The 22,617-nt window shown below is 49.1% G+C and overlaps 1 protein-coding gene across 2 annotated transcripts; it reads right to left on the reverse strand.

The window, feature by feature from the left end:
* Positions 1–294: 294 nt before the first annotated feature.
* On the reverse strand, positions 295–20,495 carry dusp16 (dual specificity phosphatase 16). 2 transcript variants are annotated; one of them, XM_030353174.1, is made up of 7 exons: positions 20,146–20,495; positions 16,776–16,914; positions 10,843–11,012; positions 9,686–9,845; positions 6,621–6,744; positions 5,075–5,362; positions 295–5,017 (listed from the first exon to the last, which is right to left on the reverse strand). In XM_030353174.1, exons 1-7 carry the CDS (start codon positions 20,386–20,388, stop codon positions 4,009–4,011), a joined length of 2,133 nt encoding a protein of 710 aa, XP_030209034.1. In that variant the 5' UTR covers positions 20,389–20,495; the 3' UTR covers positions 295–4,008. The 2 variants fall into 2 exon arrangements, with proteins under 2 accessions (XP_030209034.1, XP_030209033.1); XM_030353173.1 differs by having other exon boundaries at positions 295–5,362.
* Between the last annotated feature and the right edge of the window lie 2,122 nt (positions 20,496–22,617).

Consider the following 22,617-nt stretch of genomic DNA (forward strand, 5'->3'; position numbering starts at 1 on the left):
CGGTGCATTAACATTAATCCTATCTGGGAGAATAATCAGACACCGTTCATTGAGGCTGGCATACACCCCGGCCTCTGATACCATCTGAACTTTAAATATAATACTGAGCTTACTTTCACTTAAGCATTTCTTAAAATCCCTAAAATGATCTTTAAAATATTTTACATAACATATCACTGACAAATACATGAGCAAATCTGTTGCCTGTTATTGTAGCACTCTAAAATAACTAGCTCTTTCTTTAAAGTGAAATACATATTTAAAAGGCGATCCAACATAAAAATAACAAAAATGTTATCATTTCAAATTTTATTTCAATAGTAATCATACATCTACTGCTTTTTTTTACTTCATAAAACTGTGCACATTTACAACAAAGAAAAAGTTACACATAATCTCACACTCTCAGGCCTTCTCCCACATAGATTCATACAGGTACCATCAATAATCTAAAGTGTGTGAATCCTGAATATGTCTATCCGTCTCCCTATGTCGGGCGGGCCTCTCTCTATCGGTCAAGTAAAGCGACCAACTAGTGAATCAATGGCTTTGCTTTATGTTCATGTGTATTTTTTAAATCTATTGGATTATAGTGGCGTTTGGGATAATTGCTTTAGGTACGAACCAAATGGATGGCGCGTAGTAATCAACATTATGGCAGAAATCCATAACCCCAGCAAACACACACACACACACACACACACACACACACACACACACACACACCTGTCTGTTAACCTCACTTGATCCCACACACACACACACACGCACAGGTTCACAGCTTTGGAGTAACCTTCAAATGCACAATAAACGCGTTCATGCTCAACTTCTCTAGACAAAGATGAAGTACTCGGATGGTGATATTAGAGAACACTGTTTAACACAAGCTGTTTGGATGGGGTTCCTTTTAAGGCATTCCTAGACATCAGGGGGAATAGCATGTCTTTTATAGTCTTTTGTGGTATTCCTTTAAAAACATGAAACATTGCGTCCTGTGTGACTGTGTTCATAAGCAAAACCGATCACTCTTAATGACATCAAAGAAATATCCGGCCTTTAATATTGGGTGCGTCCACACTTTTCACAACATCTTTTCCCACTCCAACAATATGTGTCCCCAAGTTCATTTATAAAGCGTCAATCACTCAAAACTTCAAACACGCTAGGGTTCGTCTTAAACGTCCTTCTCCCCTTTGAAGTGGGGGTGTAGGGTCAAGATGCACATCGAGCTTATTAGACTCAGACCTTTAACATGAAATGGATCAAAGCTGGCATTGAGACAAGTGTTGTTTTGAAGAAGACTTGAACTTGAACTTGAACTCAACATGGGGGGGGGGGGGGGGGGGGGGGTCAACAGAGCACCAGGTGCCTTGTTCACATAACGACCATTTTGGTTCTAAATTTGCTAATAACCAAGATGGCGGCTAGGTGACTAAAGTCCCTTTAGATGTGTGTGATTTGATATTTCCTCTGAACAGGAGGAAAACAATGACTTGAATATTTATTCGTGATGATGATGCTTTGGCCGGTCCTTATATCCATTAATAAGAGCGTAGCCATGGTAACGTTTTTTTTTTTTTTTTGGGGGGGGGGGGGGGGGGTCCACACGAGAGCTCGCCCCCAGAATTATTCTTTGTTTTTAAAGTGCATGTCCACAATTCGATATTTATATATATTTAAAATTTGTACATTTAGAACAATGTTTTGAGGACGACATTGTCCACTCTGATTTGTTTCGGAATTAACCGACTTTAAACTCAACATCCAATTAGTCATGAGGTAGTCAATTTCCCCCATCCAATGGGAAAAAAATAAAAACCCAAATCATGTTTATAACCATGGGCACTACCAAGTGTACAATAGGGGGGGGGGGGGTCCTCAAATTTAGGCAGTAAAAGTCTCGTCAGGCAACGTCAACCACAACCCGGTTGTTTTCATTTGGAAACGGTCGGAGAGTTAAAGCCAGAGTGAAGTAAGAGAAACAAAACAGGCCAATGAAAATAAGGGATTTAATCAGCTCATCGCTGAGTGCATCAGTTAACACAGTCGCTGATGGATGGATCACTTTCCCAGCTTGTTGCATGACATCACTTCCTGTATACCAAGGATAACATCTCTGGACACCGGCCCATAGCACGTATGAACGATGCATCATGTATACACGTCTACCTGCTATTTAAACAGATGTTTTTTTCTCTGTAGGGGAAGAACGCAGCCTGACATGGCCAGACCAAGGCACAAACGCGTATTAGTCTCGAACCCCTCATTTCACTTTCAATGTCTTTTAAAGGCGTAGAACAAAAGGCCTTCGGATGCAATTGGCTAGACCTACAACCAATCAGAGCGGGAGACGTGTGACACATCAGTGGCAGCCATCTTGGTTCTTAATGACAACCGCGCTCCCATAGGGCGCTCCTCTGATCAGTCAACGTATCAAACCCGCCCCATATTAGATCAACGGTGGTGATTGGCCCGACCCGGTCCAGGCATGCTGGAAATCTGTCTGAACGTGAGAGGGGGCAAGACGCAAGACGCATACGACAGACCAAACACAACATGGGCTCGCAGAATCGTCTGGTTCCTAGGCTAGGGAAAAGGGGCTCCATTGAAACAAAGTACAGTATACAATGTGTGAGGTTTTTGACGTGCTACACAAAGATACCACAAGCACGCCAACAACTACCTCCTCATTTACTATAATTAGTGTATAAGCTCCCCCCTCAATCGGGAATTTGCGTTTAAATGATTGAACTGTAAATGCACTTCTGGAATCTTCAATGTTTTTAAACCAACACCCATCCATCCATGCGTTTCTTGCCCCAACAAACAGCTCAATCATGTGCACAAGCTGTTATGTTCCACTCGACTTGAATTAAACTGCAAAAGTGCAACGATAACCACAAGTAAATGCCAGGACTACCAAACCGGAGCCAAGGACCTCAAGGTTATTTTGAAATGTCTTTTAAAAAGCGGTTTTAAACACTCGGTAAACTCTCTGTCAAGGCTGTTAGATCTTTGAACAAGAGTCCCAGCCTCTTTGATATGAAAAGCTCTTACTAACTTACTCACTTACCCTCCGTTTCTGCCTGTTTAGAGAACTTCTTTCTGAAGTCCTCCAACGCTCTGACCCCTTTCTGCCAACTCTCTGCAACCCTGTCTAGTGAATGCCTTTTCAGACAGGACTTGAACGCATCACTGAAGTTAACCTTTCTTTACCAGACAGCTGACGTCCCAGCTACGTTTACTTTTCAAATACATACTGGTGGAAATTAAGTATTTAAAAAAAAATCTTTCAAGCAACAAGCACTTTTGGTTTCCCAAAACCTTCATTTCTTTCCAGTTCGTTAGAAATCCTTTGTATTAATTTCACCTCGTCGGTCGCAGGAGTTCAGAAGTATCTTCCTGCAGCTCAAATTAGGACCTGAGTTTTAACTATGAGCTCAGTTGAGAGTTTTCAATGAAAAAAATAATATTCAAAACTTCGTGAGGTTCTGGATTGTTGACACCTTGCAGAGAAGCAAAAAAATATTTGATAAACCTCCTTTTCTTTCCAGTTCAACATCACCAGACTTCGGTTTACGTTTCTTGTATTGATGAGAAAATGTCTTATGTCAGGCAATTGTAATGGGCGATTGAGAATTAAAAGATGATCAGAAACGCAGACAAAACATTCAAAGGCTCAGTCGTCAGTAATACAACAGTTTTTCTTTTTGTACAACCTAACGCGTTCCTCTCCTTCCCACTCGGAAAAAACACGACGCCATTTCCAAGGCGAGAGTCACGCTTCACTACATTTAAGGCCCACTGAAGAAACGCACTTCCTGTATTAAAGTGCCACTAAAGTTCAAGGTCTAACCTGGGTTATATTAATTGTCTTCCATGTTATCCCAACTAGGCGGGAACGCAAAAAAACCAAATCCATTCCAAAAAAGAAAAAAAAAATCCATTCAAGTCTATACAAAAAGAAAAAGAACTACAATCCCCAGGTTCTTAGGACTACAATCCCCCTCAGGAAACCTCGATGATCTCCATGCTGCCGGAGAAGCTGGCCTGGCTGCCCACCTTCCCCATCTCCTCCCGGGACCGGCTCTCCAGCATCCCGCCGCCAAACTCCATCTGGCAGGAGCGTCTCTTCAGCTGCTTCTCGAAGGAGCTCTCCTCGTGCCAGCTCCGCCGCGAGTCCCCGTGGTCGCCGCTCTTCTGGCGCCCCCGCCGCCGCACCGCCTCCAGACCCTGAGAGCAGCTGTAGGCCGCGAAGCCCCCGCCGACGTTCCCGACGTTCCCGACGTTGCCGACGTTCCCGACGTTCCCGAAGTTCCCGACGTTCCCGCCGGCGCCGCCCAGGACGGCGGACGTGGAGTAGAAGCGCGTGGCGTCGGCGGAGAGGTACCAGCCGGCGGCCAGCGAGGACGTGGACACGGCGACGGGCCCCAGCAGGATGTCCGAATGCCAGCCCTTCAGGGCGCAGCCCCCGGCGCCGGGGCGGGCCAGGTGCTGCTGGCTGCGGGACAGGCCCAGCAGGAAGCTGGCCGTCTGGGCGCCGTGTGTCGCCTCCTCCCGGCTGGCGCTGCGGTGCAGCCGGGCCGGCTTGGGGCCGGGCTCCTTGGCGGCGGAGGTGGAGGTGGAGGACGAGGAGGAGGAGGAGGTGGTGTTGTTGTTGGTGTTGGTGGAGTTCTGGGGAGGGCCGGGGGGGTCCCGGGGCCCGTCCGCCCGCTCCTTGTCCGGGCTGTGCTCCGGCGTGGACTGCTCCGACACCTCCTCCACGGGGGAGAACTGGCAGGGCTTGCTGGCCGGCTCCTTGAAGGCCGACGGCTTGAAGTACTCGGGGGCGTCGCCCTGCGGGGCGAAGACGCGGTGAGGCGCACCTCCACCTCCTCCACCTCCTCCACCTCCTCCTCCGCCGCCACCGCCCCCACTAACGCCGCCTGCTCCTCCAACGCCCACGCCAACGCCGCTGGCTCCGCCCAGCTCGCCGTACGACTTGATGTCCAGGGAGAAGGAGCGCTTGAGCCGGGCGCTGTCCTCGGGGCCCTCGGCGGCCAGCTGCAGGCCGCCGAGGGCCCGGGCCAGCAGCCGGTCCTCGGGGCCCGCCGCCAGCACGCAGGGCAGGGTGAGGGGCTCTAGCCACGCCGCCGCCGCCGCCGCCGCCGCATCCGTCTCCGGGCAGGCCCCGCCCACGCCGTCACCCTCGGCCTCGCGGGGCGCCCCCGGCGGCTCCGCCTCCGCCGCCGCCTCTGATTGGACGGAGTTGGACCACCTGGCGTCCGTAGCGACGGGGCTTTTGATCTTCTTCTCGAAGTCCAGAAGCTGGCCCAGGAAGTTGAAGTTCGGGGAGATGGTGGGCCTCTTCTCTTTGACGAACCTTTGAGACGGACGGACGGACGGGGGTGCAACGTGTGAGTATGATGATCACAGACTGCAGGCGCTATGGAAAGGGGGTCCCGGGGGGGGGACGGCCTTCATTAGCAGCCGTTCCCCGCCTCCCTCGCTAATTGGGGGTGACACGCGGGGACGCGGTAATTGGGGGTCACCCGAGGATATGGGTTCATTAGGACACGCATTCCGCCGCTAAGAACCCTATGGCCGAGGAATGTGAGTTATATAAAATACCCCCGGGGACGGGGGGAGGTACGAGGGGGACGGGGGGGGTACGAGGGGGACACGAGGGGGACGGGGGGGGGTACGAGGGGGCCGGCGGTCACTTGGGACTTGCTCTGGAGGAACATTCGTGTTGAGGTGTGTTACATAAAGTACGGATTCACCTGTGACTGTTTGTGATGTACAATCACCTGTGTATGAATTTAACTACAATGTGAGTGATTTAATAGGATAGGATTGTTTTGGATGTAAAATAACCTGAATGTGAATTATATAGAATGGATCTGACGCATTTGACATTAATCCACTGCTTCAATTTAGCATGCATGTATGTCAAATATATGCATGTAAAATGGAAGTAAATGTGAGTCACAGACAATACAGCTGATGAACGTACTACTTTCTAGGAGGTACAATCGGCTTGAAGGGAGAGAAAGAGTGAAAGACAGAGAGAGAGACAGAGAGAGAGAGAGAGAGAGAGAGAGAGAGAGAGAGAGAGAGAGAGGAGGGGAGAGAGAGAGAGAGAGAGAGAGAGAGAGAGGAGAGAGAGAGAGAGAGAGAGAGAGAGAGAGAGAGAGAGAGAGAGTGAGAAGGAGAGAGACAGAGAGGAGGAGAGAGAGAGAGAGAAAGAGAGAGAGACAGAGAGAAGGAGAGAGACAGGGAGAGATAGAGAGAGAGAGACAGAGAGAGAGAGACAGGGAGAGATAGAGAGAGAGAGACAGAGAGACAGACAGAGAGACAGACAGACAGACAGACAGACAGACAGACAGACAGACAGAGAGAGAGAGAGAGAGAGAGAGACAGAGACAGACAGAGACAGAGACAGAGAGAGACAGAGAGAGAGAGAGAGAGAGAGAGAGAGAGAGAGACAGAGTGAGCGAGACAGATAGAAAGACAGCGAGAGACAGAGAGACAGGGGGAGAGAAAGACAGAGAGAGAGAGAGACAGAGTCAGACAGACAGAGTGAAAGACAGACACAGAGAAGGAGGGCGAGTGAGTCCCAGAGAGGAGGTCAGAGTCACCTGTAGGCCTCGTCCAGGCTCATGTCCATGCGCTTCATGATGTAGGCGATGGCGATGGTGGCCGAGCGGGAGATGCCCGCCAGGCAGTGCACCAGCACCCGGCCGTTGGACGCCTTGGCCCGCTCTGGGGGGACCAGGAGGAAGGGATTAGGTTGAGGGGGGGGGGGGGGGGGGGGAACGACGATTAATGGGACGTCGTGTTCGCAGTCTTCAATTCATTGGCTGGATGCTTTGGTTAACACTTTAGAATAAGGGGACATTAATTAACTATTAATTCATGTTAGTTAATGCATTAAGTAACAGATAATTTAAATATAACTAATGGTCTAAAATAATTGACTAATGGTGTTCATGTTAACGGAGGTATTCACTTATGCATAAGTTCAGAGGTAGGGTTTAGCCTACCCTTAATCCTAACACGTATGCAAATGCTATATAATAATGCTTATAACTGCATTATCTAACGTTAATTTATGGTTAGTAAACCCTTATAGTAAAGTGCTACCGAGGCTTTATCCAAAGTAGCTTATAGGGAATTCACGTCCTCGCTGTTGAGGAGCAGGACGGGGGTAAGACATAGAAACAGGTTGGTTCTAAGGGGCAGGTTTTAAAGGTCCCATGACATGCCACCAGGGTTGAGTGTGATTAGCCGTTACAAGCCGTTTTGAAAACCTGCCCTTCCCCGTGCTTCGGTGACATCACAGGTGGGCGTGTCCACCTAGATGTGTGCTGATAGATCAGTCTACCAGCCTGCCCAGTGGACCGCAGCAAACGTTGCTCATCTATCTGTCAATGTGGTAGCATTAATATTAACAACTTATCTAATTCACTTCAACTAGCTATAAGCAAAGAGGAATCGGAGAGTCCAGGGGCCGTATTCACAAAGGATCTTAGGGCTAAAAGTAGGTCCTAACTGGCGAATTTAGGAAAATAATGGGCGTGTCACTCTTAAATTTAGGACTCCTAACTTTTTTCACTAAGAGCAATTCACAAAGTATTTTAGGCCTAAAAGTAGCACCTAAGTCTAGGAGAGCTTAAAAGTCCTCAAGAGGACTCCTAACTCAGTAAGACCTATTCACAAAGAATCTTAAAATGCCTGCGAGACGAAATGTTAGGGTATTCAACTTATTGTGGAGTTAATGCGCGATGCAATAACATCCCCGACTAACAGGAATAATCCGATTAGTCACGAAATAAAATGTTATAAAAATTATAAATTATAAAAAAATATATATAACTTATAAAAAATAAACATAATTGCGCCATCAAAAGACGAGGACGTGTTCGTCAATAGGAAGAAAGTGCATTCCATCAACACGCAGGTTGTTTTTGATGCAAATTTTAACATAGCCTACTGGATGTTGTTGCAAAGTGGCTTGGATCTTCAGCTACCCATGATTCGAGCATTTTAATGGTGAGCGGTCTGAGGCAGCTTTTTGAGATGTACCAGTTTGGTGTCACTTGCTGGGTGACAGTGACTATCCATGCAAGACGTGGCTCTAGACACCCTACCTCAAACCACAACCGGGAGCACAGTTAAAGTGTAACATGTTAGTGATTACGCAGATTACGCTTAATCCTATGCGTAAAACACATCGTATTGGCTCTTTGCGAGCACACACACATACACGAAATGTTGTGGAGAGAGGAATTGGGCAGATGAAACGTCGGTTTCATGTCCTCCACGGCGAAATACGCCTCACCCCAGAGAGGGCAAGCACAGTAATCACTGTATGTGCCATTCTACACAACCTCTGCAAGCGGAGGAACATTCCACAGCCAGACGATGATGATGATGATGATGATGATGATGATGATGGCGATCAACATTACAAGGAATTTGGCCGTGTGGAACCGAGTGGACAGGCATTTAGGGATCACTTTGAAAACACATTTTAGGTAAACACCTTGGCACAAATCAGTCAACACTTGGGTAGTTCGTAACATTTATTTTCTTTTAGATTTTACGTATTTTTATTGTTTGCTTTCTCTCTCTCTTGAACGTGCAGGCTACAACGTCATTATCGTGGTCTGCACAAAATTGTCATCATGCGTGTATTCTGCTAACTGCACTATAACTACTTAATAGGAATTCATTTCTAGCCTAGGCTATTTCCTTGTTTTTCGGTGATTCAGTGGGCTCGTCTGAACAACCAATCACCGAACTCACCGCTTCTAAACTCGTGCACGAGAATTGACGTAATCGATAGCAACGGCGCGTCACTCTTAGTTTACTCTTTGTGATTTATCCTTAGTAAGAGTAGGTCTCAGCGGCTTTGTGAATAACTTTTAAGAAAAAACTCCTACGTAAAATGTTTTAGCGCGAGTTAGGAGCACTCCTAGCGGTAAGATAAAATGCTTTGTGAATACGGCCCCAGGTCAAGTATAGATGGAGAGTTTATTGCCACCCGCAAACGAGAGACAACAAAGCCGATTGGTATCCGCGAATACACACTACCGAATAAATCCCGTACAGCTCCTTATATCCCCAATTCTTACACAATACAAAGTTGGACTTTCATCAAATATTGATGTGCATAGAATTTCCCATCAGGGTCATACTGTGTGGATGTCAGCATACTCTCATGTCTTCTGAATCCCAATGTGACCTTAGAACATATATTATCCTTATACAAACAGAGATGATGCACACGTGTGAATGTAAGCATTGTCTTCAGAGAGTACATCAAATGGGAGTAGACTGGACTCTCTCACTGGTGTGCCACATGGCCCATCAGATGGGAATGGATTGGACTTACTCACTGGTGTCACATGGCACATAACACCTAGGCTAAAGGTGATCAGCTCTTTTCCACTATTGAAGTATATATATATGATATGTAGGCCTAATAATAATCATAGTTTAGCATAGAATGTAAGGTTAATTTCTACCACATCATCCGTCTAGGTTGACACGCCCACCTGTGATGTCATAAGAGACAGATTTCCAAAACGGCTTGTAACGGCTAATCACACCACACCTGTTGGCATGTCATGGGACCTTTAAGACATACAAACAGGTTGGCCCTTTGTCCCATGACATCCCCTGATCTGCGCGCCCTTACCTATGAACTCCACCGACTTGTCCAGCCAGGGCAGGATCTTCTCACAGAAGCTGTCGTTGACGGGCACGCGCAGGAAGTGTGTGTCGGAGATGAAGTCGGGCTTGGGACACGTGTTGCTGGCGTTCAGCACGAAGACGATGTCGTTCTGCTGCATCAGGTCCTACACGACGATTCAAATACATTCAATAATGAATTATTAGTAAATCACATTCATTAAGAAAGCATTACTTATTGATGAATTATTAGGAAATCACATTCATTAAGAAATCATTACTTATTGATGAATTATTAGTAAATCACATTCATTAAGAAATCACTACTTATTGATGAATTATTAGTAAATCACATTCATTAGCAAATCATTACTCATCGATTAATTCTTAGTTAACTCGATTCATTGAGAAATCATTAATTATTGATGTTTTTTTTGTCAATTAAATTCCACAAGAATTCCTCAAGTATTGTTCTATTCTTAATTCATTCATTATGAGGTCAAAAATAAGTTGTTTTTATGTATAATATTTTTTTGGGGGGATGGGGGGAATAAAACATCATAGCCCCGCCCCCCACCCAGGGCTCCTCTCCCTCCCCCATAGCCCCGCCCCCATACAGGGCTCCTCCCCCTCCAACATATCCCCCCCCCACCCAGGGCTCCTCCCCCTCCCCCACAGCCCCGCCCCCATACAGGGCTCCTCCCCCTCCCCCATAGCCCCCCCCCCCACACCCAGGGCTCCTCCCCCTCCCCCACAGCCCCGCCCCCATACAGGGCTCCTCCCCCTCCCACATAGCCCCCCCCCCCCCCCCCACACCCAGGGCTCCTCTCCCTCCCCCATAGCCCCGCCCCCATACAGGGCTCCTCCCCCTCCAACATATCCCCCCCCCACCCAGGGCTCCTCCCCCCCCCCCACAGCCCCGCCCCCATACAGGGCTCCTCCCCCTCCCCCATAGCCCCCCCCCCCCACACCCAGGGCTCCTCCCCCTCCCCCACAGCCCCGCCCCCATACAGGGCTCCTCCCCCTCCCCCATAGCCCCCCCCCCCCCCCACCCAGGGCTCCTCCCCCTCCCCCACAGCCCCGCCCCCATACAGGGCTCCCCCCCTCCCCCATAGCCCCGCCTCCCACCCATGGCTCCTCCCCCTAGCCCCGCCCCCCACCCACCTTGTTGAGCACGTCCCTCTGGCAGCCCAGGTAGAGGTGGGGCAGGATGCGGGTGGGCCCCGGGCTGGTGACGGGCGGGCAGGGCTGGGAGGACGAGGCGCAGCAGGGGGCCAGCGTGGCCTTCCCCTCGCACAGGCCCGGGAACAACTGGGAGAACTGGGAAAACCCACCTGGGAACAGGGGGGGGACAGGGCCGACACATGTGAGGAAGTGAGCCACCTCTGAACTATTACCCTCAGGTAGCAGGTTCCATACCCAGCCCTCTCCAAAAACAGGACAAAACAGTCATTCATTCCATAATCCGTCCGCTTTTTAAACAAACATCTAAAAATAAGATTTTGTTAGTTAGTTTAAAAAGACAACAACCTTAGATTTGTCCTTGTACTACTTGTGAAAGATGCTTTTGGGGTCTTGTCTTGTCTGTGGTTGTTTCTTTTGTTTGTATGTTGTTGTTGTTGTTGTGGTTAACGGTATCTGAATAGACAGATGTGTATCTGTCTATTCACTGAGAACAATTTCCCCGAGGGGACAATCAATTATCTTTCTATCAGTAAGTAAGTAAAATGTATTTATCAAGCATATTTAAATACAGTTTTCCCTGGCCAAAGTGCCCTACATTGTGCAAAAAGGCATTTAAAAGAACAAAGACACCTATATATACCTACAGTATATGTACTCACATTAAAGTTGATTTAAACATGGAAAGTACATGAAAACATAAAAATACCAACATGTCATAAAAGGGAAGGAGAGGCCGGGAGAAGGGGTGTGTTTTGAGCCTGGATTTGAAAATGGTGACAGAAGGAGCATCTCTGATGGAAGGGCAGAGGTCGATCATCACGCACGTCGAATTCCCGGTAGAAACACATTCCGAGTTTCAGGGTTTCTTTGGGAGGTGCTTCATTAAGCCACGGTTGTCAAGGCGACGTCGGTGAGTAAGTGATGATCGCATGCAGACGCTGGCTCATGGCGTGACACCCGTCTGGTCGGCGTGTGATTCCCCGAGGGGGTCTGGAACGTCTCGATCACTGACGGGGAGAACATGAGCGCGATGGGTGCCAGGTGATCGCTGTCGTTATTATCTGCCTGTGTGGACTTGGTAAGCTGAGATGGGAGCTGGTTCGGATTGCGTCACTATTAGGTGGGTCTTCCTCCCTACAAGTCTGAATTAATTGGTTTGATTTGAAACATTGTGATGCAAACAGTCATTTTGAATCCCTGTGGTTAAGGTCCCAAAACAATGACCTTTTTGTGAACCATTGACACATTTCAACCTGTAGAGGGCAGCAGATTCGCCAAAGGAGCCAGCTGTATGTTTACGGTTTGATTTCAATGTTTTAGGTTTGTTGAAGACATGATGGAAACGGCGTACTTTTTTGATTATATGATTAATTTCATGGGAGTGTGTGTCTGTGTGTATGAGTGTGAGCGAGTGACTGAGTGCGTGCGTCATTGAGTGAGTGAGTATATGGATCCATTGAATTGGGTTTGAGAGAGCATGGGTTATTAGCAGGATGTCCCAAGGGAGTGATCCATATTAACCATCGTCACAATCACTAAAAAAGTTCAGTTTAGTGTTGAGTGAGTGAATGGAGGCCTACCTTAAGGTCAAAAATATACATAATAAAAATAAAAATAAATTGAAGTAAAGAATGATTAAATAATAATATTGACAACATAAGGTTTTCTAAATCCTTTAGCTTGCTGACACCAGCATTGTTGTTGTTATTAATACATATTCATAGACGGTATGTAATGCGTCGTGTTTTATTATCTTCATTTGTCCCTCAGCAGTTCTCTCACTGTGTTGCTCTGAAGCGACGTGGAACGACTGTGGGAAAAGTACAAGTGGCTTTTCCAATGTTTTAATAATGAACTCCGAGGACGGCCTTCAAGGCCCCCCTGGGGGAGAAGAAACAACAACAACAGCTCTGGACATTGTCCGCCTGGAGAGGGAGAGAGACACAGAGACACAGGGGGAGGGAGGGAGAGAGAGAGAGAGAGAGAGAGAGAGAGAGAGAGAGAGAGAGAGAGAGAGAGAGAGAGAGAGAGAGAGAGAGAGAGAGAGAGAGAGAGAGAGAAACAGAAAGAAAGACAGAGAGAGAGAGAGAGAGAGAGAGAGAGAGAGAGAGAGAGAGAGAGAGAAACAGAAAGAAAGACAGAGAGAGAGAGAGAGAGAGAGAGAGAGAGAGAGAGAGAGAGAGAAACAGAAAGAAAGACAGAGAGAGAGAGAGAGAGAGAGAGAGAGAGAGAGAGAGAGAGAGAGAGAGAGAGAGAGAGAGAAACAGAAAGAAAGACAGAGAGAGAGAGAGAGAGAGAGAGAGAGAGAGAGAGAGAGAGAGAGAGAGAGAGAGAGAGAGAGAGAGAGAGAGAGAGAGAGAGAGAGAGAGAGAGAGAGAGAGAGAGAGAGAGAGAGAGAGAGAAACAGAAAGAAAGACAGAGAGAGAGAGACACACACACAGAGACAGAGCGACAGATGGGCAGACAGAGAGAGAAACAGAGCGAAAGAGAGACCGAGACAGATAAGGAGAGAGAGAGAGAGAGAGAGAGAGAGAGAGAGACAGAGAGAGAGACAGAGAGACAGAGAGACAGACAGACAGACAGACAGACAGACAGACAGACAGACAGACAGACAGACAGACAGACAGACAGACAGACAGACAGACAGACAGACAGAGAGAGAGAGAGAGAGAGAGAGAGAGAGAGGCTCCTGATTACACAACAATGCTCAGCTCCAACGCCACCTGCCGCAGCCTCTCTACCGGAGCGATGCTCTTTCCAGCTGTTTCCATGGCAACGAGCTGCACTCTGCCTCTCCAGGATGCTCCGTCCTCCTCTTTCATCTCCCCCCTGCCCACGACCACGTCCATGACTCAGGGTAACACGGGACGCTCTGCATCGTATTGCACCGTCTCCGCTGTGTCTATTCCTACGCTGCCCGCTGCCGGATCTATTTCTATGTGGTCGTGTGTTGTAGCTCCATACATATTCTATCTATACATATAACGCACACACACACACACACACACACACACACACACACACACACACACACACACACACACACACACGGCCACACGGCCGTCTCTTGTAAAACATCCATACAGGTGTTGACAGTGATGCCGGCTACGTGGACCACTCTCTACTTTTAAACTTTTAAACTTGAACCCGCCGTGTGGCTCGCTGCCCAAACGCGTCCTTAGGTTCTCAACGTCGAAATGCGTCGGAGCGGAGCTGCGGAGCAGCCCTCGAAATAACATGTTAACATAATAACATGTTAACATAATAACATGTTAACATAATAACACGCTAACATAATGAAGTGCGTTTCTGCAGAACTCTCCCCCCTCCATAGGGGCCCCCACGACCGACCCTGGCCCCCTCCCTAGTGGTGTGGGGGGGGGGGGGGGGGGGTGGGGGTGGGTCTTATGTCTACCACCCGTCTGAACCCGGGAACGGCCCCGGGGCCTGTCAGGGGCCGTGATAGATGAGCCTCTTTGGTTTCACGCGCTGCGTTGTGTTCGTTACGTTGACATGCGCCACAGTCCCTGCTTTTCCACTGAGGTGATTTTTATTTTTTTCACTTTTTTTTTTCGGTCTTTCTTATGTAACGATGACGTCGCGTCGGCAAGGGCGACTCCGCCCTCTCTCTGGCCGCGGCCCCGGAGCGATTCCTCCACACAATGCGCTCACAACGCGGGGTCACTGTGCACAGCCGCTGACGCGCACGCACGCGCGCGCATGCGCACGCGCGCACACACGCACACACACACACACACACACGCGTGCGCACGCGCATAAACACACGCACGCACGCACTGTAAACAAACACGCATGTACACACACACACACACACACACACACACAAACACACACACGCGCACTCACGCACCAAACACAACTTAAGCACACACACGGCAAACACAACTTAAGCGCGCACACACACACACACACACACACATACACGCGCACTCACGCACCAAACAAAACTTAAGCACACACACGGCAAACACAACTTAAGCGCACACACACACACACACACACACACACACACACACACACACACACACACACACACACACACACACACACACACACACACACACACACACACACACAGCCTGCTTGCTCTCCAAATGGGGAAGTGAGAAAACCGTTTAATAGTTCTGTTAAAAGAAGCTGTAAAAATAGCGGAACAATTAGCTGAGGGCTGACACTATGACAAAGGAGTCCGTTTAGAGGGGGGGGGGGGCAACACAGTCCCTGGTGGCCTGGCCCGCATTGTAGCGTCGGCGGGCCATGACATGGTTGGCCCTGCGTGGTGTCCTATTCATCACGTATGACACAACACTGCCCTGGTTCCGAGTTGCAGTGCTCAGAGAGTTCCGCGTGCGTCCAAAATAAAAGAAATAAAAAGCCCCCTTCGGCGATATTGTGATGTGTTTCTCCTACGCTATCTCATCCGTTTCCATTGCGGGGTAACCACGACGTGTGGAGATTTCACTATAAGACAGCTGATTGGCTATCGAGGAGATGGAGAAGTGCCATGATGGACGCTAGCAAAATCCGTCCTGAATGTGTTATCTGTGGCAGCTGGGAAGGTTCTAGGATGCACAGCCAATAAGCCAAAACAATGATTGATAAAGACACACACACACACACACACACACACACACACACACACACACACACACACACACACACACACACACACACACACACACACACACACACACACACACACACAGGCTTACGAGCGTGGGGGAATTCAAGCATGAAAGCGCTCCGATTACATGGACAGACTGACACAGTGAACTGTCACCATGACTACATGATGACTTTTTAGGAAGAGCAGGCCAAGGCAAACTGGTTACGCATGAGTAATCTCTATCCATCATATTGAATCATGTTAATTTTATAGTTCTGCATTTATGAATTATGTTATTAATTTTCTATTCATTCGCACTATTGGCAAACCAATCGGTTCTTTTTTGTCTTTATATATTTTTATACATCTTATGTATATTAAAACCATATTTTTGGGACATGACACAGTAAACCACACCTTGCGACATATGAGGGATTAATCTGGGTATTCTGTGAGTTGGGGCTGCATTATTAATCACATCATTGTGTCGCAACCAGGGTTTTCCTTCCATGATCAAATGCGGTTGTGCGTGATCTGACTGCCGTGTGTGTGTGTGTGTGTGTGTGTGTGTGTGTGTGTGTGTGTGTGTGTGTGTGTGTGTGTGTGTGTGTGTGTGTGTGTGTGTGTGTGTGTGTGTGTGTGTGTGTGTGTGTGTTGCCAACGGGATGTGCTCATAACGTTTCCAGTGTGCCCTTCCAGAACACAACTTCCGCTGAGTTTATCAGCCGACACACACGTCACTGTTGGAGGGTTATCATCTTAACCACAACGCAACATCCCTCCAACACTTTTCTTGCGTATTATTAACGACATACACGACGTGACCCTCTCCTTGTATGTGAACGATTGCCTGCCGATTCTTTGATAGAGTTCTAGATGTTTGTATCGGTGTGAGATACGAAATTCCCATGAATAAACGGGCTCACACACACAAAGGTTTGACCTGTGAACATGTCTACAAAACTGTTAGAAACATGTTTTTCTGTTCGTCTATGAAATCAATATGAATTGATTTCTATAATGATATTGTAGTAGAACCTAACGATTGTTAGTGCTTGGCATTATTTTCTATGAACGTCCTTACTGTGCCGACAGTGATGTGTTGTCTCTTTCCTCTGACAAATGTACTTATCATAAGTCGCTTTTGGAAAAAGCGTCTGCTAAACGGCCCAAAAAAATCGCTGAAAAAAACATTATTTGCGTATCTCAGTGTCACACGTTCTTCGTGGGTGGCGGTGCACCCTCCTGACGAAGCCGAGCGTCGCCACGGTGACGGGGGACTCACCTGCGAGCAGGTGCACCGAGGGGAAGGTCCGCTCCAGCTTGGCCAGCAGGACGCTGAGGAAGCTGTCCGAGGGGAGGGACCCGGGGTCGGTGGAGCCCAGGTCGTACACCACCACCTCCTGGTCGCCCTGGAGCTCCAGCTGGAGGGAGCAGAGCGACAGGCGAGAGGTCAGGGACCAGGGATTAGGGATTAGGAGTCCTAATCCCTGATTCCTGTTCCTGATCAGGGAACAGGAATCAGGGATTAGGGATTAGGAGTTGGATCAGGGAACAGGAATCAGGGATTAGGGATTAGGAGTTGGATCAGGGAACAGGAATCAGGGATTAGGGATTAGGAGTTGGATCAGGGAACAGGAATCAGGGATTAGGAGTTGGATCAAGGAACAGGCATCAGGGATTAGGAGTTGGTTCAGGGATTAGGAATCAGGGATTAGGAGTTGGATCAGGGAACAGGAATCAGGGATTAGGAGTTATAAAGCCGTCATACAGCCAAGGGGTCTCCACACACACGTACCCAGCGGCAGTACCCCTAGGCCCAACTCTCAGCATGCGATCGGTAGGGGGATATCTCCTACTACGGCAGAATTAAGGGAGAAACTCCTTTAGGCATCGCAACTTTTGAGAGGCAGTTTCGGGGGCCCAGGAGCATTGGAATGATCACTATCGTGTCGGTGGTTACAGCTTTGTTTGAGGCTGGTTGTTTGGTCAATAATCAGGAGATGATTTGTCATCGCGTTGAAGCTGCCACAGAGCCGCTCAAGCGAGACGAGGCAAAACACAGATTTCATTAGCTCCCGTCACGCTGCGTTAACGCTGATTTAGGATTTCACAGCACCACAACTCCCCTGGGCCCTCTCATTACGGCAGAGAAGGGCCAACAACAACTCCCAGGATGCACTCTGGTGTACAAGCCTGTGTTCTAGTAGTAGGAGCAGGAGACGAAGGACTGGCGGACAGAATATGAGGAATATACAACAACTTTTGGAACGGCATAAACATTTGATCAACTGTAGCTCTGTGATCCCCATTTGGGTGCACCAGCACAATAAAACGAGTCAGAACGTTGAATGTTAACCAAGGGGCTGATTCCCATGAAGTTGTTAAGGCACTGCCATGATCACGTTAAGTGTCTGATTCCTTCGATGAGTGAGTTGTGATTGAGGGTCGCTCAGTCGGTGGTGGTTTGAGTGAAATTATGTCAATTTAGTGGTCGAAATAAACCCTGAATCACGTTCTGATTATTTTCCGGCCACAAATATGTCCATGTTTTTGCAACGATTACAGCAACCGTGGATCCATTTCATGTGGATTGACAATCCTATTACATTGTCAGCTGAAACAGAGTGGATTAAGGGTTTGGGCCCGCTTCAATTAAATTAATTTGAATTGAATGTAATTGTGGAATTAAGTGGAACTGAGTGGAGAGTGGAACTTTTATTTTTAGGGTGTAGGGTTCTGACATACTGCACATAAAACAATGTTTATAGACCGATTAAAACTAGCAGGAGGAGTTTCTGAGGGTAGGGCCTCCTTAAGAAGTATTCACAGCTAGTTTTGTTTTGATGAAACAACAAACAGTATGTTTTTAACGTTACAAGCTTTGTTGGTTTCCCCGCAGCATCATCTTAACTGAACAACTTTTAAACTCCAATCCCCCACTTTCCCCTTCCACTCACATCAGAGGACGACCCCGAGACCATTTCTTCGGGGAAGTTCGCATTTCTCCGCCGTCACGCTAACAGACGGTATCAAACGTTCTTACAAGTCTCCTGGATTAACTGCGGTAACTACTAGCTTACAGCAAACTGCAACTGGTTAGTGCAAAATGGCACGAGGCTGCTAATTAGCAGAGCTCCCTTGTAGTGGTCAACCCACCTCCTAGTGATTCAAGATTCAAGATTCAAGATGCTTTACTTATCCCGAAGGAAATTATTGTGCAACAGTTACAATACAAAGGTGGGAAAGTAACACAGGGTTAGAGTCAAAATAGATAAAATAGATGGAAATAGAATAAGTACAAACTAAGTAAGTGAAAACTAAATAAGTGATTGCATAAAAGTGGTATTAGTGGTAAAGTGATAAATATTATAGCAGCAATTGTTGGCAGCATAAATTAACTAAAGTGATTAATTGAAAATTGGGTAAAAAAAAATATATATATATATATAAATAAATAAATTGGGTAAAAAAAATAAAAATAATAATAAAGTGACATTGGTCTCAGGGCATAGTGTCTCCACGGTCCCTTCTGCAGTGACCCTTAATTCGACGAGGTGCAGGGGGGGTGGGGGGGGGGGGGGGGGAGCTGCGCACAGCGAGTAATCCCCTCATAAAGTACAGGAACCTAGCGCCGTGCTTAAAGTCGACGTCCGCACATTCAGAGCAACAGCTGTGCTCCTCTCCTGCCCTCAACCGTAGACCGAGAAAAGATCAAGTACAGCTCACAATCTGTTGTTACAATCTGTAGTTACAATCTGCAGATACAATCTGTAGTTACAATCTGTAGTTACAATCTGTAGTTACAATCTGTAGTTACAAATCTGTAGTTACAATCTGTAGTTACAAATTTGTAGTTACAATCTGCAGATACAATCTGTAGTTACAATCTGTAGTTACAATCTGTAGTTACAATCTGTAGTTACAATCTGTAGTTACAAATCTGTAGTTACAATCTGTAGTTACAAATCTGTAGTTACAATCTGTAGTTACTGTCTGCTGTCTGTTGCCTCAGTAATAAAGGAGGCACAATAAACAAACAAACAATTCAAGCCATTCCCATTTCGAACGCCAGACCGCGAGAGGGAGGGGCCAGGGTGCTGCGACCCCGGTGAATACATAAATACACACGTATAAATACACACGTGCGTGTGCGCGCGCGTGTGGCATCAGGCGCCCATGACCGCGGTCGGAGCCTGGAGGCCTTGGGGGGGGGGGGGACAAAGTGAAGCCACCGCTCAGCAGACATAAGAGGACCCCCCAGTGTGTGTGGGAGGAGGGGGGAGAGCTGGTGTGGAGGGGGGGGGGGGGGGGGGGGGGGAGACGGGATGGGAGGGGCGGGGGGGGAGACACAGGACAGGGGACAGGGAAAGGGGTGGGGGGGGCCGGGGGAGACAGGAGGAGGAGGCGACGGGGGGAGAGACAGGGAGAGAGACAGGACGGGGTGGGAGAACAGGGGGGGAGAGACAGGGAGAGAGACAGGACGGGGTGAGAGAACAGGGGGGGAGAGACAGGGAGAGAGACAGGACGGGGTGAGAGAACAGGGGGGGAGAGACGGGGAGGGAGACAGGACGGGGGAGAGACAGGACTGGGAGGGGGGAGAGACAGGACGGGGAACGGGGGGACGGGGGTACGGGGCGAGAGGGAGCCCTCACCTTCCTCTTGGCGGAGTGCTGCAGCAGCTCTGCGATGTGCACCTTGTCCTGCTGCAGCCTCCTCTTCATCAGCTTGGAGCAGTTGACGTTGACCGCCTCCAGGACGTGCGCCGCATTGTAGTCCACGAAGGGCCGGCTGTCGATGAGCAGCACGCGGTCCAGCCCGCTCTCCAGCAGCGCCACCAGGGCCTCGGCCGCGATGGCCCGGGCGCGCCTCGCCGCGACGACCGGACGCTCCGTCATGTCGGCTCGCCCCCCCCCCCCCCCCCACCCGTCTGTCTCTCGCTCTCCCTCGCCCCCTCGCTCTCTGGAGAGACTAGTCACCCCCCCCCCCCTCCCACCGCCGCCCCGCACCCTCCCCCCCCACACACCCCGAACCCCCCCCCTGACACCCACAGACCCCCCACCCTGCAGCCTGCTCCTCCTCTCCTCCTCCTCTCCCTCCTCCTCCCGGTTGGGGGGCGGGGGGGTGGGGGGGGGCAGGGATGACGCAGCTCCTAGCGCGGGGCCCTCAGGAGATGAAGAGCGCCATTGTGTCGGCCGGGGATGATGTCACACTGATGGAGCTCGGCTGCACGGACCCGGGGCCAAAAGAGAGGGAGAGGGGGAGGGAGGGAGAGAGGGGGGAGAGAGAGAGGGAGAGGGAGAGGGAGAGGGAGAGGGAGAGGGGGAGAGGGAGAGGGAGAGGGAGAGGGAGAGAGAGAGAGAGAGAGAGAGACAGAGGGAGAGAGAGAGAGAGAGAGAGAGAGAGAGAGAGAGAGAGAGAGAGAGAGAGAGAGAGAGAGAGGAGAGGGAGAGGGAGAGGGAGAGGGAGAGGGAGAGGGAGAGACAGAGACAGAGGGAGAGGGAGAGGGAGAGGGAGAGAGAGGGAGAGAGAGAGAGAGCAGTGTAAAAAAGACAGGCGGCAACTCTATTGGTCGAAAAGATTTTATATAACCCTCCCGCGACTATCCTCCTTGTGTGTGAGCGCGTGCGCGCGTCTCTTTGTGAGTCTCTCTGTGTCTGTGTGGGTGTATGTATGCCAAAATGTCTACAACTGCGGCCTAGTTTCTGAGAAGAAGAGAGACTTTCTAGGGATGTGTGAGGAGGGAGGGAAGGAGCGAGGGGGTGAGGGAAGAAAGGAGGGGGGGAGGGAGGGAGGGAGGAAGGGAGGGGGGGAGACAGGGGGCGGGTCTAAGGGGCAGACGTATTCACACCATTGCTCGGCTACGACAAAAGAAGTCTTCTCTCTTGGGCTGTGCGGCCGTTACATCATCGCACACCTCGCTCCCTGCCTTCATGCTTAAGCACTTATCGGCCTCTTTGAGTGGGGGGGGGGGGGGGGGGGGGCGCTGTGGGAGAGAAAGGGAGAGAGAGCGGGGGAGAGAGAGAGAGAGAGGGGAGAGAGAGGGGGGGGGGGGGGGAGAATTAGATTCACAGTTTTTGGCCGATAAAGTGTGCATTGATATTTTCTTTTTTTTAAGAAAGGCCCTGTTGACAAACGCAATAAGTCAGAAAATAAGTTTCCAGTGTCCCACACTGCCTCTACCAGGGGGAGAGAAGGGGGGAGAGAAGGGGGGAGACAGGCGAGACATGGGAGAAAAAACAAGATAAGCATAAGGAGGATCGGGTGGGGGGGCGCGCAGTGCAAAGATTGCATCACAGCTAGTGACCTTGAATGTCTTTAAATACCTTTAGTCAATGGCTTAGCGAGAGAAAAGGAACAACTGCGATGTCCTAAGCATACGTTTGCTACATAGTCTGCAGCCACTGACTTCCCATTTTCGGAGCGGCTACCGTTGTTAGACCCGAGTCGAATCATCTGGCCACAGGCCCGAGGAAATTCCCCTGCGCTGTATAAACCAGCATTTACTGGATGAGGAACGCAACAAAAGAAACTTCCCCAAAACATGTCTCTCCTTGATAGCGACCACCCGTCAAGGCGGGCAAGGTTCAGAGACGAGTGCCAAAGAACAATCGCAATAAAAAAGGAAAATGATGAAATCCTACGCCGGTGGGATTTCCTAACCCTCAGATTAGCACCCGACGGGTAACAATAGCCCCCACGCCAGACAAAGACTTTCGTATGCCTCCGAACATAGAAGAACGAACGCTAAATCCAGCCGATGTTATTTGACGGGTTTTTTATTACGCAAATTCAATAATCAGGTGTCATACACAGCGTTGGCTGTCAGGTTTCAGTTCGTTTAGCTCCAGGCTTGTACTTCTCACATGGAACTCGCACAGCACAAAGTGTGGTGCCGCAATTCACCGCGAAGAAAAGGTGTCGGTTCCACAAAAGCTTTCCCACCTGCCTCCTCCAAATGATATTTTACATGCCATGTGTCAAAACTGTCCTGGCCCGACAAACGCAGTTTATAGAAGACATGCAGACACACTTAAAGAAATAACATTTATTATTATTCCAACCTGAAAAGGGCTGAAAGCCACCTGGTAGTAAAGGAAAATAGGGGTGTGTGTGTGTGTGTGTGT

The sequence above is a fragment of the Gadus morhua genome, chromosome 4, assembly GCF_902167405.1.
Source record: "Gadus morhua chromosome 4, gadMor3.0, whole genome shotgun sequence".
In the NCBI taxonomy this organism is placed as follows: domain Eukaryota; kingdom Metazoa; phylum Chordata; class Actinopteri; order Gadiformes; family Gadidae; genus Gadus; species Gadus morhua.

Excerpts from the sequence above, each read along its gene's own strand:
- dusp16 (XM_030353173.1), bottom strand. The coding sequence starts at position 20,388 with ATGACGGAGCGTCCGGTCGTCGCGGCGAGGCGCGCCCGGGCCATCGCG. Across the intron at positions 16,915-20,145 it reads AGCACTCCGCCAAGAGGAAG|CTGGAGCTCCAGGGCGACCA; the intron begins GTGAGGGCTCCC and ends TGCTCCCTCCAG. Across the intron at positions 9,846-10,842 it reads AGAGGGACGTGCTCAACAAG|GACCTGATGCAGCAGAACGA; the intron begins GTGGGTGGGGGG and ends ATCGTCGTGTAG.